Genomic DNA, 14,822 nt, shown 5'->3' with positions numbered 1-14,822 from the left:
TCAAGTTTTTGTAACAGATTAAAACATGTTCTGAACTGGCATTTTGTTTTGGTTAATGCATTTAAAAAAAAAATATCAATCACCTATTTGCTGTCACAAGTGATAATAATTTTGTGGAGGTTTATTGCAACTTGTAACTTGTAAGTAAACTATTACAGTTGGAAATAAGAATCCATGCCTAGCTTGTAGCACTGATAATTGCTTAATGGACGTTGAATTGGTAGTCCGTTGGTGCAACATTGCTGTACCTTCAGTATAACATTATAAAGCGGCTGATGATGGTTTTAGCCCAGCAGTTTAAAAATGTTTTGCACTGGAGCTCACCTTTTCCTTCCCACTTATTATTGCAAATCCACCCTGCCTTCCACTAATTATAACGGGGAGGGGTTGAGACAATAAACCACAATCTAGCAGCTGCAACAGAAATAAACAGAACTAGTGATCCACCACAGAGACGGTGTCTATATCCCCCCCACCCCTCCTCTCTGTCTACCTGGACACATCGCTGGAGGACATCTTCTTCCTGAAGGAGCTGGCAGATTTCCTCCTCCCGAAGGTGCGGCTCGAGTGCTCCTGCAGGTAGGTCTTCAGGTGGTCCTTTGCCTTGATCAGCCACTTCTGCTTCCCCCCCAGGTCCACGTATGACTCGGCCTTATGAGTGAAGAACCGGATGCACGTCATGGCCGCCCGCACGTGGTCCTGAAACAAGGCAGCGCAAACAGCGGGGCTCAGTTAAGAAGGGAAAGTCACAAACAACTGTACGGACAGATGTGAAAGAACCGTGGAGGGAAACTCACAAAACACTATCACTCCAACGTGCATTAGCACACCCTTTGAAGTTACAATACTTGAAAAACACGGCGAAAAGAACTGACTTCAAGGACTCTTGACCTGTTTAGCTCTAGTATTATGACATTACAGGTGTTTTTTCTCTTTTTAGACACTTTGTGAATCTCCTTCAGTGTGTGCTCTCTGGTACTCTAGATTAGGGACGCGTACCCCTGGGGGTACTTCTAAGGGTCACAGGGGGTACGCAGGACGACTCAGTAAAAGAAAATAATGATCTTGATTGATTTTGCCATCAATATTATATATTATCCCTAAAACACTGTGCATAAATAAAACATTTTTGTTTAGCAGCAAAAAGTTAACCGCAGTCAGATGAAAAAAACCACAGAATCTACCATGTCCATACTTTCCACCTGTATGATTGTGTGATTTTGATTGAGTGGATGTCCACTCTGATATGGGGGGGTGATGCAGGGCTCTGGTGATTCTGCCTATGGCGAGCGCTCTGTGCTGCTCATTAACTTTGCTGTTTTCAACTTGTTGCATAATTGAATTCGATATCAGTGACGCACAAAAATAATCTCAATACTCATGCTTTGACGGTTTTTGTTTTATTTATTAGGCGTGGCTGTATTTTAGTAACAGCAATAGCGGCTGGTTGAAATGGATCCTTTAATTACTTGCAAAAGAAAAAAGAAGGAAGAAAACACAAGCGTACAGAAAGTGCAAAGCGACAGAAAGATATACAGAGTCTCTTTGGATCATTATTATGTTGGCTTGAATAATAAAAGTTTATCAGTGTTAGGTATTATAGTTGTATCTTCAGGTTAATATTTTTATTTATGTTGAGGTGGGAAGTAAATGGTAACGTGATGGAAACATTTATAGTGCAGACTATTTTGTATTATTTATAACATATCTGTTGAATAGAAAGTGAATACAAGTGTTTCCAAAGAGATTCCCAAATACTGTCTTTAAATTCTGTACATCCAAAGACATGTAATTAAAAGTTTGAAGAATGAAGTCAACTGTTTGGTATTCTGTTCTAAACCAGCAGTTTGTCAGTCCCAGACTCTTGTGACAAATTATATATTAAATAAAGGGGGAGAAAAGAAATGTGTTAATTAGATTATTCTACATTTTACTGCAACTGTGGTACCATTCAAAATTGTAAAGGGGTACTTGAGCTGAAACCTCCTGACAGAAGGGGTACAGTTTCAAAAAAAGGTTGATAACCCCTGCGCTAGATAGATTTAAAACTGTAAGTGTGACGTAACGCTTCTATTAGATTCCTCTGACCTCATTTAAACAGGATGCGCATCTCAAACCGTGATCCCCAAAGCAAAAACTCAGGTGCATCTCTGAAGAGGATTACACACTCAGAGCCCTCTTTCATCACGTGGACTTCTGTACATTATGTACCTGTTTCACAGAACAGGGACAGTTCAGCATTGGCTTGGAGCCAGTACACCTGGAGTTGCCAGAGGCTTTGTTTTGCATGATCACCACAGTAGCAAAATAAACACTGACATATAGAAAATAAACCAATGATCACAGTAATGTAGAATAAACCAATCCATGGTAGTCAGTTTTACCTAAGCGAACAACTAAATGATAGAATAGCCCGTTTGCGATAAGCGAGTTTCACACACTGTCACAACACTATCAGAAACAAACAGAGCATACAAAAAAAGTCGAAAAGCTGTGATTTGTTTCTGAAAAAAACTAAATAGTTTTTTGTATGATGTTGAATTGTATTATCATAATTGCATAACAATTACATTATTAGGACCTGCACCCAATATGGAATTGAGCCAGTGTTTGCCCTGATCACAATGTGGCGCAGACTCCCCAGGGATGTTAATCAATTCAGTCATTAATATTTACGTATTTGGTGGAGACAGGTAGACAGTTCATCCCATACATGGTCAACTGGGATCCAGGGATGATCCCTGAAGTCTGTGTCATACTCCTCAAATCTTTCTGGTATGGTGGCTTGGTGCGTTATTGCCCGACAAGTAACCATCAGGGAACAAGTGCAGCATTGTTGGGTGAACTCCGCAACGATGCTTAAGTAATTGACAGCATTCGTTTGACTCTCCACAGTAAACCAAGAGGGTATACCAGGATCCACACCAGGGCAGTGCCAAATCCAATCAGATAGACAAGTCCTAATAAAGTGGCCAGTTACTGTAGGCTCATAGCTTTATATGCGCTAATGCGTAAATGTTAGAAAATGGCACAGTAAGTGCGCGCAGTACGCTGGGCTACCATTTCTGGTCATGGATTTAGGCATTGGAACTTCACAGCACGCCGTGCACATGTTCTTTAAACATATAAAACCAATCAGACTAAATGAAAAATATAGAACTCAATATATTTACAGTATAAAGGTGAATATGCCATAACTGCAGTAGAGGCACCTAGGGAGAACGTTCGTGTCACCTTCATGAACTGCTGCAGGTCGTAGAGGATGTTGAAGAAGCCTCGTTTCTGCAGGTGTTTGCAGGATGCAATCAGGTATCTGCTCCAGCTCTCCAGCCCCGAATCGATGGTCTCCATCAGGTTCTCCAGAACATGCAGCTTCCCACTTTCATAGCTCGGCACGAATATCCCCTCCAGGAACACGTCCTCTGGGCTTTCCTGGGAGAGAATAATAACAACAACAACAATAATTCGATTGTTATGAAAGACCACCTTCTGTCATTATTACAAGTAGTATCTTGGCAGTTTCATAGTTTCATAAAATCGATTTTATTTCTTTCTGAAAACGTTTCAGAATTGGAACCCCAGTGTAAGCATGTATGAGTGCCTACAGTCTACCCACTACCGGCACTGAAGTGATACACAATTCACAGTTTAATATCTGTTGGCTGAGCTCTGCACCCCTCTGCCTTGTTACTCAGGTGTAGCAGAGAGCTCTCCAGACTCTGCCTTGTTGCTCAGGTGTATCAGAGAGCTCTCCACACTCTACCTTGTTGCTCAGATGTATCAGAGAGCTCTCCACACTCTACCTTGTTGAGAAGGTGTAGTAGAGAGCTCTCCACACTCTACCTTGTTGAGAAGGTGTATCAGCGCATCCCTCACGCAGTCGTGCCTCATGTAGAAGCTGATGATGGCCAGGTTGGTCCCGTATGCGTGCAGGTAGTAGAGGCACTCCTGGTAGCAGCTGTTCTGCTGGATCTTCCCTTCTGGTCTGTCAGGAGGGGTAGCTTCCACCAGAGCATCCTCCAGCTGCTTCAGGGAGGCCAGGATGTCATCGTTCTGCTGTGGAGAGAGAGGGGACGGATGGGATAGGGAAAGGCAGGGAGGGAGGGTGAAGGATGAGGAGGCAGGGTAAATCAGAGATATTAGTGTAATGAAAAATATCACCAAGACCTGTATGACACAAGTACGAATGAACAAAAAGACTGTTAGATTCTTTCATACAATATATCTGATAACTCTCAATAAACAATGGTAAATGTCCTCACCAAGTTCTCTCACAATTGGATTAGCCCTTCTGTTATGCAGGATGGTTATAAAACCACACTTTGCAATCTAGAGAAGGGGTAGCATGAACAGACATGTTTAACCCATACCTTTATTGTTGAAAATAAAGAGAGAGACACATCTCTACATGACAGACAGTTAGAAAGTGCTCTTCTCACTGTGTCGGTACAAGACACAGCCTGAAAATTCAAATAAGCAGCAGTGCAAAGTGGCCAAATTCATCTCCTACAACCCTGTACTTGTACCCTGCAACGACCGGAGCTCACCTTTCCATAACAGATCTCATTTTAGAAACACAACCTAAGCTCGTCCGGTTTCTAGTAGCTGATTGATCTCGGAATGTTTCTCAAGTTGGGTTTTAAAAGATCCATGTGATTCTGCCTCAGGAACATGACTAAGTAGCCCATGCCCTAACCATCCTGTGTAACAGCTTGTGTAGAAGGTGCTTACCAGGGAGAAGCTGGGTTTGACAGTGGACTCCAGGTGCTGGATGATATCCTGAAGGAGCTGAGACCCGTGATTCTGCTGGTTCGGGTCGAACGGAGCTTTCAGACACCTGCTGAACTTCTCTCGCGCTGCAGTCAGGTTCCCTGCTTTCAGGCAGGCCATCCCCCAGGCATGCCACACCCCACCAGGGTCCAGACCACTCTTAGTGGAGACCTGAGCACAGAATAGGGTTGGGTCAGCAAAGGGAGGGAAGTGAATCACCAGGTATACTAGATCAGGGCAAGAGAAAGCTTAGCAGCAGAAGAAAGGGAGAGAACATTTTTATACCATGCACATTTTTATCAAAGATGTTTCAGTAGATGCTGACCTCTCTTAAGAGTTAAAAACCTTCACTACACCATTCATTCTCTGCTACCAATCAAGCTAAAAATTAACATACTAGTTAGTGTGTGTACAGTACTGTGTGAAAGGATGATGTAGTTAGAAACAAGTACACACAAACACAAATATTGTTCATGCACATACAGAATAGTACACAACATCTGCGTGACATGCTCTCCTATTCAGCCCCCATGTACCTCCACAGCTAGCATCATCCCTCCTATTCAGCCCCATGTACCTCCACAGCCAGCTGGTAATACTCTGCCTCCAGCAGCTGGTTCCTCAGTCTGGACACGGCTGCAGGCTGCAGGATCTGATTCAGCGATGGCACGTACTTATAGTTGGCAGAGACTAAAATCTTCAGCACGTCTACCTTGCTGATGTAACTAAAGGGAAACAAGCCTGTCAGTGACTTGCATCCTGATAATTTCTTCAGGACAAAAATTCAGATTATTTTGATATGTGTTTCAGATAGTCAACAGGATGTGGATGGCCCGAGGGCATCCTAACCAGCACAGCATATGATACTGCCAATGCCTATAATGAATGGCATATGGGACACCCTGTATTTATCCATAACTATTCAAGCTCAATAACCCTACATTTAGAAATCCTGATAGTTTGATGAATGAATCAGATGTGTTTCCGTATTCCAGAATGAGCTCCCTGCATGTAGCTGGCAGCCTGTTTTTGGTACCTGTCACACAGGGCCAGGTCCTGACTGCGCCCCGCCTTGACGAACATCAGCTTGGCACTGAAGAGCAGCTGCTTCATGATGTCTGTGAGCAGCCGGGGGTCCACCTCGGGGTTGGTGAGTCCGCGGGACAGTTGGTGACAGTGCTCAATCAGCTGCTGCCCGCAGACGATGCTGTTACTGTGCAGGTTCAGGATGGCGATGCACAGCGAGGCACTAGGAGCCTGGGGGGGTGGGGGTTACAGCACAAACACCAGCTGCTTAATCTATCTATAATCATTAAGGCTACAACCTGGGGAAAAGGCATTCAGAATGTGTCTGCAAATTCATACGCATTCCAGTCAAATAGCCATTATTCCTGTGATGTTCCACTTATTAATCTGTTATGGGAAAAAATGTTTTGGTGTGTTTAACACACCTTTGCAAGGTAAAGTGTGTTTGCAAACAGTGGAGGTACTTACAGGCTTTTGATACCATGGTAATTACAATAAACTTATCTCTATTTAAATATTTTAATGTGTTTAATACAATATATAAAATAAAGAATAAAAGTAACTGATAAACCAAAAAATTATTATTTTAATAATATTAGAAGAGAATGTAATTTACAATGGAATAAATATCAGCCGTAGAATTTAGATGGTTCTCTTCTGAAGTCTGAAGTCCTACAAAGTGAAACGAGCCCTGGCAGTCATTATTGCAAAACCTCATTTCTCTTTATTACGAGGCGACGATGATTGACAGGCTCGGAATCAGCTTGAAGCAGGCAGTCTTACGGGTTCATTTAAACAAAGTGTGGAGACAAGTTTATTCATATGTTCCTGTGTGGTTTGAGGTGGAGATATCCACAAAGTATTAATTAGACAGTTATTGGAGTCACAACAGATCAAGACTTTCAGTGACTGTCTTCTAATAGCAATTAAATAAACACCAAGTTACCGACACTTAGTATATTTTATTTATTGTGAATTCTAGCCGTTGTACTAAAACTATGCATGTAGTGACAATGTATCTGTTTATCAACTGTGCTTAGATCTCAAACATAATTTACAGAGACATTTTGTGATTATGTTTATTAATAGTATACTGTAAGCTGACACTGAGAGCATAGCAGCCCCTATAGAAAGTGCAGTGGTCCCCCTTTGGTGGAACGTGACTGGAGTTCTGCACAGGTCCCGGAATATTTAAGTTGGGCTAGTAATAAGCTAGTGTACATGTCAGTCCACACTGAGATCCGAGTCTTATTCACAGCAGCTAGGTTTACCCTAGTTAGAAGTTCAGTTTTGATGAGACCAGCACAATGTCCTACCTCCTCATAGTAGAACTCGCTGCGCTCAATCTCATTTTCCGCTTCATTCAGCGAGAGTTTGCGCAGCCTCTCTGGCACCTCTGGTAACTGCAATATGGCAGAAAAACCCAAACAGCCACTGCCAGGGCTGCCAGCCACTGCAAAGTGAAGCACAACACACTTTTCAAACTCCCCCACAGCGCCTTACACAACCACACAGGTGCAAACAGACAACAGGCAAAGACAAATCTGACAGAATTCACAGAGAAGAACTCTCTTTATTAAAAACAGAATTTTAAGAGCCCTTGAATGCAGAATGATTTCCTTTTGGGGCAGTGTCTGAGCAATTCTGAACAAGGTGGGATTTCTGTAATGAGGAATGTTAAACCTGGGGTGTACACCAGAAATGTGTTCCCCTCTGAGTTGTGTTCAATATTTTTTTGTACAGCAAATCTTTAATGCAACTGTTTTAGAGGGAATGAATTTACCTGTACTCACCCCAAATTTTATACAAGCTCTTTACAGAAAATCCACCTTCTCAGGCTTGCTCAGAGACTGCCCCGGAAGTACAATATGCTGGTTTGGCTTTAATAAATGTAGCAAAGATGCAGAAACAGTGGGTGTGTTAAGTAAGTGAGCTACTCGGAACAGCTCAGAGAAAGAACCCTCTTAATGGCATGCTCAGTTTCACTCCTCTGGAGCAGCTCAGAGCGCTAGAGAGCAGATTTCATTAGTAATCTGAATGAGCGGGAAAATTCTCGCTCTGACCCACTCAATTACCTAACACACCCAATAAGAAATGACCTACATTGAACAACAAAATAAAACACCTGTTAAGATGTTTGGTCTGCAAAATAGAAAACAAAATAAAACCAATGCTCTCACCTTCTGCTTGCTCGTTCTCTTCTTGTGTGCTATAATTAAAGAGAGGGAAGTTGTAAAGATGCAGAGCCTAGTGTGAGAATCAGCTTTCCCAACGTTCCCTCACTGAGAATGCCAGAGCACTTACTCTTGGTTGAAAAAGCTGTAACACTGGTCACACACTCGCACTGGATCCCCTCTGCAGCCCTGCACCACCATCTTCCTAGTGGAGCAGGTGTTGCAGACCAGCCGGCCACAGCGCCTGCAGTGGTGCCGCCTGTTAAACTAGGGAGCAGAAAACAAAGATACTCAAATAGGGTTAAGAGCTGCAAACTTCACACTACATTTGGTCATTTTTTTCACCACTTTATGTGGTTTGTCAATTATTCTTGGAGGTTCTAATTGCAAATGCTCCAAAAAAATAATAACAATCTTAATTTTTTGAGAAGCTGCTTTGACTGCTGCTCTTCGGTTACAGTTGCCTGTCATAAGTAATGTGAATATACGCCAGTGCACAGCAATGTTATTGCCAGAAAAGCTAAAGGACACTTGATCCAGAGCACTGGTTCTTTCTTCTTTAAACACTTTAGCTATCTCACATTACACAAATCATATTTAAGTAAATGCAATAAGAACTGAAAACACAGTATCAGAATAATTGGAAAAAAATGACAACAATACCACAACAACAGAATAATCACAAACACCATAAAAAGGCAAGGGAGCATTTAATAAAAAAAATAAATGTACAAAGCCAAAACAGTAGAATCAAATCAAGGGCTGCTAAGATTATCATGCATTAGTGCTGGTCCCCTCGATGCCTCCCTGGTTAAGGTATGGGAAGCACACTGGCTCAGCCCCTCCCTCTTACCATGGTGAAGCACGCTGGCTCAGCCCCTCTCTCTTACCATGGTGAAACACGCTGGCTCAGCCCCTCCCTCTTACCATGGTGAAGCACGCTGGCTCAGCCCCTCCCTCTTACCATGGTGAAGCACGCTGGCTCAGCCCCTCCCTCTTACCATGGTGAAGCACGCTGGCTCAGCCCCTCCCACTTACCATGGTGAAGTACGCTGGCTCAGCCCCTCTCTCTTACCATGGTGAAGCACGCTGGCTCAGCCCCTCCCTCTTACCATGGTGAAGCACGCTGGCTCAGCCCCTCTCTCTTACCATGGTGAAGCACGCTGGCTCAGCCCCTCCCTCTTACCATGGTGAAGCACGCTGGCTCAGCCCCTCCCTCTTACCATGGTGAAGCACGCTGGCTCAGCCCCTCCCTCTTACCATGGTGAAGCACGCTGGCTCAGCCCCTCCCTCTTACCATGGTGAAGCACGCTGGCTCAGCCCCTCTCTCTTACCATGGTGAAGCACGCTGGCTCAGCCCCTCCCTCTTACCATGGTGAAGCACGCTGGCTCAGCCCCTCCCTCTTACCATGGTGAAGCACGCTGGCTCAGCCCCTCCCTCTTACCATGGTGAAGCACACTGGCTCAGCCCCTCCCTCTTACCATGGTGAAGCACGCTGGCTCAGCCCCTCCCTCTTACCATGGTGAAGCACGCTGGCTCAGCCCCTCTCTCTTACCATGGTGAAGCACGCTGGCTCAGGCCCTCCCTCTTACCATGGTGAAGCACGCTGGCTCAGCCCCTCCCTCTTACCATGGTGAAGCATGCTGGCTAAGCCCCCTCCCACTTACCATGGTGAAGCGCTCTTTCCTGCACACCATGCACATGTCCTGCTGCTGGTCTGGGATCCAGTTCTTCTTCTCCGGTGGTCTCTCAGGGGGTGTGAACTCCAATTTCTGTCTGCATGGGGCTCTCTCAGGGAGGGCTTTGGGTGTGTGTAGCGGGCTGCTGCCTGAGATGCAGATGATTAATGAAGCAACATTAACAGACTGGTACAGTGTGCATCTTACAGATCTTCCAATAATACAAAACCACACCTACCAGTATCAGTGGATACTATTACAGGCACCTGAACACTCTATATTCCCAGATTCTGATTTCAACTTGTGCAAGTTTCTTCACAATTGCATTTCTCTAGACATATGTACGTGCGATAGAAGTATAAACAGTTGGACAGACAGGCATCTCAGTATATCCCCAGATTCATCATGATTGGGTAAGAGGCTCTGTATGTATATGTAAACACTCTAAAGTGTAGATAATGCATGATTGCTGAGATCTGATGGACGTCACACATGGACAGCATGTGCTCCCCTTTTTGCTGTGGTGCAGTATGTGCTTACCAGCAGTGGAAGAGGGGGGTGTCTCTGCAGAGGGAGACGGAGGGAAGGTCTCCTGGCCTGGAGTCTGGCTCAGGAGGTCCTGCAGACTTATCACAGAGTCTACACAGAGGAGACCAGAGGAATTTTAGATGTAGAAGCTATGATAACCCAGAAGCGATAAAGGAATGCAGACATTTGATAATATTCAAAACAGAACCTAAAATCGACCAATATAAAATGCAAAAAACGAACCAATACATTGACTTTCATACAATGAAAACGACTTGGAAAATACAGAATTCATTGTGCAATTCACACCTGTAAAACGTATTGGTTTGTAGCAACCTGTAACCATTACAGGCTAACACTTTGGGCTCTGTTCTTGGGACATAAAAAAACATGCTCTCCGTCACAATGCAGATTCTCTTACATCTTGATACCACACCACATAGTTTTCAAATTATTACAGCATGTTTTTGCATTGCACTGTAAATGTAAATTCCATAAGTCTACTAGTTCCAGAAGTTAAGGTTGAACTTGCCCAGGGGCTCTTTTAATTATGATGCTTACAGCAAGTTTTAATTAAACAAACAAGAACTGTGATAAAGATAGCTGCCGATTGTCATTGAATGTAGTGCTAGCAATGAATAAATGCACATAGTTTTTGTTATTTGGTGCTTTCATTAAAATGGCAAGTCATACAATTTGAGAGTAGGCTAAGATACTTTCTATCTAAAACTATGCCCTTGGTTTAACTGCCTTTATTTTAGCATCAGACCAAAGAAAAAAAGTGATGGTCATTGTTAGATAGCGTAATTCGATATGAAGGGTGTATCTCGAGTGGTTCTTGATTCCAGTAGTTTGATTTCAAACCTGCTCTGGTTCTCTCCCGGGGTGCATAGGGGAAGTCCAGAGCCTTCCTGGCGTATCTGGAGAGCAGCTCGTTGATGTCCTCGACTGTGAAGCCTGCCTCCTGCCCCAGGAGGAGCTGCTGCAGGGAGAGCACGGCTGTGGCCGCCCAGTCCACCTTCATGTTCATCAGGAGCTGCTCCAGCATCAGCAGCGGGCTGGACGACAGCTGGAAGTAATCCTGGCGAGTGGGTTCGGGGAGCAACAGCAACAACTGCACACAAACAAACAGACAACAAGTGAAACTGCACCCCACACACTAAGCAAATTCAATGACAAACACTTCAACTACAAATCAAGACATTATTGGAGGTAATACAAACTTTGTAATGTTGCTACCAAGTTTTTTATTTGCTGTATATTTTGGGATTCATAGTGAAGGATAAACTGTCGGGGTTACCAGTGACTCCTGGGGAAGTGGTAGCTTTGTGTTTCTCACCTCTGAGCCAATGCGCATGGCCTGTATCTCGTGCTGGCGCGTTGGGGCCACGCTCTTGTGGAAGTGAGAGGTGAGGTAATTAGCCAGGAAGTGGCAGGCCGTCAGCCCCGGGCGCTGGTCCAGGGCCTGCTCACTGATCAGCAGGCACTGCTCTGGGTCCGACAAGCTCTGGAGCAACTACACAGGACCGGAGAAAAGAAAAGGCACAGTGGACACAGAGAGGGGGGTTAGAGCAATGCGCAGGAGTCTGTACAAGCCAGAATACAGCCTCCCTCATTGGAAACCTATAAGGGAACTAGAAATGGAGACAGCATGTAAAAGATCTGTATCATTGATAAGGCAGGTGGTTAAAATAATGGGGCAGTGAAACGGTACATTTTTACTGGACAACACCGACATTGGAACTTGATTAAGAAAATCATAGAAAACAGTTTTGTATCAAATATTAATTAAAATAACTCAAAGTGTGAAGTCTCTATAGCCCCTAAAGTCACATGTCTTCAATATGGCAGCCAAAAGTAAAGGTGACCAATACATTTAGCTTTGGTAAATGTCTGCCTGTACTACACTGAAGACCTGTTTCAGATATGGGAAGGTGTTCAGTGGGTATTACAATGATGAGAATATGCACTGTAATACGAGGCTACTCCCCTGCACAGGCATGCTGCTCTTTGCTTGTATGCAGTGAGCTGCAAGGTGTTCACCTGGAAGGCGTCCTCCGAATCCCCGGTCTCCAGCAGGTGAAGCAGGTGCTCTCTCTGCAGCCTCATCAGACACTCTGGAGAGACGGGGTGCAATTCCACCCACCTCTCACACAGTCCAAACTCCTGCAAAAACACAATCAGCACAGATGACCAGGATTCTCAACCCCTTCTCACACCCAATCAGACACTGAGATACAGGGTGCAGCTCCACCCACCTCTCACACAGGCCAATCAGCATTGAGCACCAGGATTCTCAACCTCTCAGACCACAACCAGCATGAGATTAAAAACGTATTTACGCTATACAAATAAAATTGTTAAAAATGAAACTTATAGCGTGATTTATTATTTCTAGCAGGGCTTTTTCTGATGTTCCTGGGTTTTTTTTGTCTTAAAATACAGAATACAATACTGTATAAAAGTAATAGACAGTATGAAATACAAGCAAAAAAAAAAAAAAAAACATAAATGGGTGAATCAGTGGTTGTTCTGCTAATGTAAAACGGATAAGAAAAAAGGAAAACTTCCAGTGCAAGCGCAGTGTCTGCTGGAAGGCTTGGAGCCATCCAGCAGGTTGTCAGAACAGAGTCTTCTTACTTTGGCAGAAAGGATCACATCTAGCACAGATTCTGGGTCCTCTCGGGAATCTCTCCGCACTTCCTGCCAGTCGCTCCACCTGGATGGAGAACTCAGATCCAAGATCTAAAAAATCAAAACAGTTACTTTCATACATCAGGATTTTTTTGGTTTTATTCTTGAGAGAACTGAATTCATTGCTTAATGAAAGACGAGAGGGACAATGGCACTGGCTAGTCAGGCAGGCACCATAGGAGCTTCACCTCACAGCTCTGCTACAGAGAGACAGACAGAGCATCTCAATCCTGACTTGAACACACGCTGCCTGCCATTCAGTCCTGAGCCTCCCTAAAGCACAGACTGGCAGCTGTGTTTAATTGTGTAGTTTTTTTTTTTTTTTTTTTTGTTTTTTTTTTAACAGAAGTACTGTTGTCTATTTGGGGACCACGTCAGGACCCTTGCGAACCCCTACGTGGTGAAAGGCACACGAGGCTTGTGAACTAGAGAGTGCTGTGCCATCTAGTCCCCTTACAGGATTGTCTACCGAGCCAATAAAGCAAATAAAGTCTGGGAAATAAGAGAGACCTACTGCAGAACTGTAAGGGAGTTGAATCTTTGAGATTTGGTTACTGTACCTGTTGGTAAATCTGCAGCTCCTGTTTCTTCAAGAGCAGGTTCTCCTTCAGCTCCTCCGCCGTCTCCGAGTCACTTACACAGTACATGAGGATCTCCAGGCAGGCTCCCAGGGGCCACTTCTCCAAGCAGTGCAGCACCAGCCTGGCCCGGAGATCAGCGTCCTTCACCAGGAACAGGTGCCTCATGCCGTCCGCCTCTGCAAACCACAGCCCATGTGTTCAATGCAGCAGGATGCACAGTAGTATGCAAAGACTTGGTACCAAGGTAAAAGCAAGTAGTGACAGTGTCTAGGGGTGTAAGGACACACATCACCATGCAAGATGGGATATGCTATGCATCATGGTACATGTGATGGTCCTGTTTGGGTACTTCTAGGATACATAAAAAGATCACATGTTAATGATGGACAATTTTATTAAGAGATTAAAATGAAATGAGTTAGAGAGTACGTACCCTTGCCAACTATAAAACACACTTATTCTTCTGTTAAGATACGATCTGTCATGTCATGAGAGTATCACGATTCCTCATCACACAATGAATCGTTACACCCCTAATGGCGGCACTGTAAAGTTTAAACCTTTCAGAACCTTTAATATTTCACCAAGTGCTGCCAGCAGGATATCAGCGAAAATGGCGCAAACTGACCCTGCAGAGAACAAGCAGAGTCGTGGAACGGGAACAGACACTGTTTAGCACTGATGTTCAATGCCTGACGCTAATTATTATGATGAATTGGGCTCTCAGAAAGACAGCGAGCAGTGGCTAAAACATATGGTTTTGAAAAGCACACAAAATAAAAGGACAGAGAGTTCTTTAGCTGCATCCTTTCAGTCCACTCATCCTTCCACAGCAGTTTCACCCATTCCAGGTTTTACTATGAGCTTAATAATAATCCTCATGTATAAGTAACAAGGAATGGATCAAACTGTTATGCAATGGGAGCCTTATTTCCAGCCCTGTAGTCTTGGTCTAGGTAAAACTGTTCTCTAATTTTTATAATGAGAAAAAAAAACATAACAGTCGTCCTAAACACTGCTGTATGAGAGAAGAAAAGCCATCCACTCATGATTTACACACTGAGAATGCTGCCTCCCCGACAGAGAAAGCTACAGCAATTACTCAGATAAATCAAATAAACCATTTCTTTAGAAGATTGTAACATCAAAAAAATAGCAGAGATACAAAAGTGTGGAAAAGTTTGGGGCCACACACTGTATAAATCTTAGGATGACACTAAAAGAATCAACGGCTGTAATGTCAGACACACTGCAATGATATTTAACATTTCACAAAGTGTTGTCAGAAGGATATCAACGAAAATGGATCAAACAGTGTTCTTAGATACCCATATCCCAGCATGGCTTTCACTCACTGTGTGTTTAGCAC

General features: G+C 43.9%; 1 protein-coding gene across 2 annotated transcripts in view; it reads right to left on the bottom strand.

The window, feature by feature from the left end:
- Window positions 1-14,822, bottom strand: part of zfyve26 (zinc finger, FYVE domain containing 26) — a 30,341-nt gene that overhangs the window by 6,196 nt on the left and 9,323 nt on the right. The window contains exons 13-28 of one of the 2 annotated variants that reach the window (XM_041265904.1): window positions 13,433-13,629; window positions 12,819-12,923; window positions 12,222-12,344; window positions 11,518-11,694; window positions 11,043-11,292; window positions 10,191-10,289; window positions 9,639-9,799; window positions 8,101-8,237; window positions 7,977-8,005; window positions 7,113-7,249; window positions 5,807-6,027; window positions 5,348-5,495; window positions 4,732-4,941; window positions 3,844-4,056; window positions 3,235-3,432; window positions 494-699 (exon numbers count right to left, since the gene is read on the bottom strand). In XM_041265904.1, coding sequence (XP_041121838.1) covers window positions 494-699; window positions 3,235-3,432; window positions 3,844-4,056; window positions 4,732-4,941; window positions 5,348-5,495; window positions 5,807-6,027; window positions 7,113-7,249; window positions 7,977-8,005; window positions 8,101-8,237; window positions 9,639-9,799; window positions 10,191-10,289; window positions 11,043-11,292; window positions 11,518-11,694; window positions 12,222-12,344; window positions 12,819-12,923; window positions 13,433-13,629 — 2,611 coding nt within the window. The remainder of the gene's footprint in view (window positions 1-493; window positions 700-3,234; window positions 3,433-3,843; window positions 4,057-4,731; window positions 4,942-5,347; window positions 5,496-5,806; window positions 6,028-7,112; window positions 7,250-7,976; window positions 8,006-8,100; window positions 8,238-9,638; window positions 9,800-10,190; window positions 10,290-11,042; window positions 11,293-11,517; window positions 11,695-12,221; window positions 12,345-12,818; window positions 12,924-13,432; window positions 13,630-14,822) is intronic. The other variant, XM_041265905.1, reaches the window with a different exon arrangement.

This window comes from Polyodon spathula, chromosome 12 (assembly GCF_017654505.1).
Source record: "Polyodon spathula isolate WHYD16114869_AA chromosome 12, ASM1765450v1, whole genome shotgun sequence".
In the NCBI taxonomy this organism is placed as follows: domain Eukaryota; kingdom Metazoa; phylum Chordata; class Actinopteri; order Acipenseriformes; family Polyodontidae; genus Polyodon; species Polyodon spathula.
Note: the sequence above shows the minus strand (reverse complement) of the source record. Positions and strands in the feature narration are given on the sequence as shown.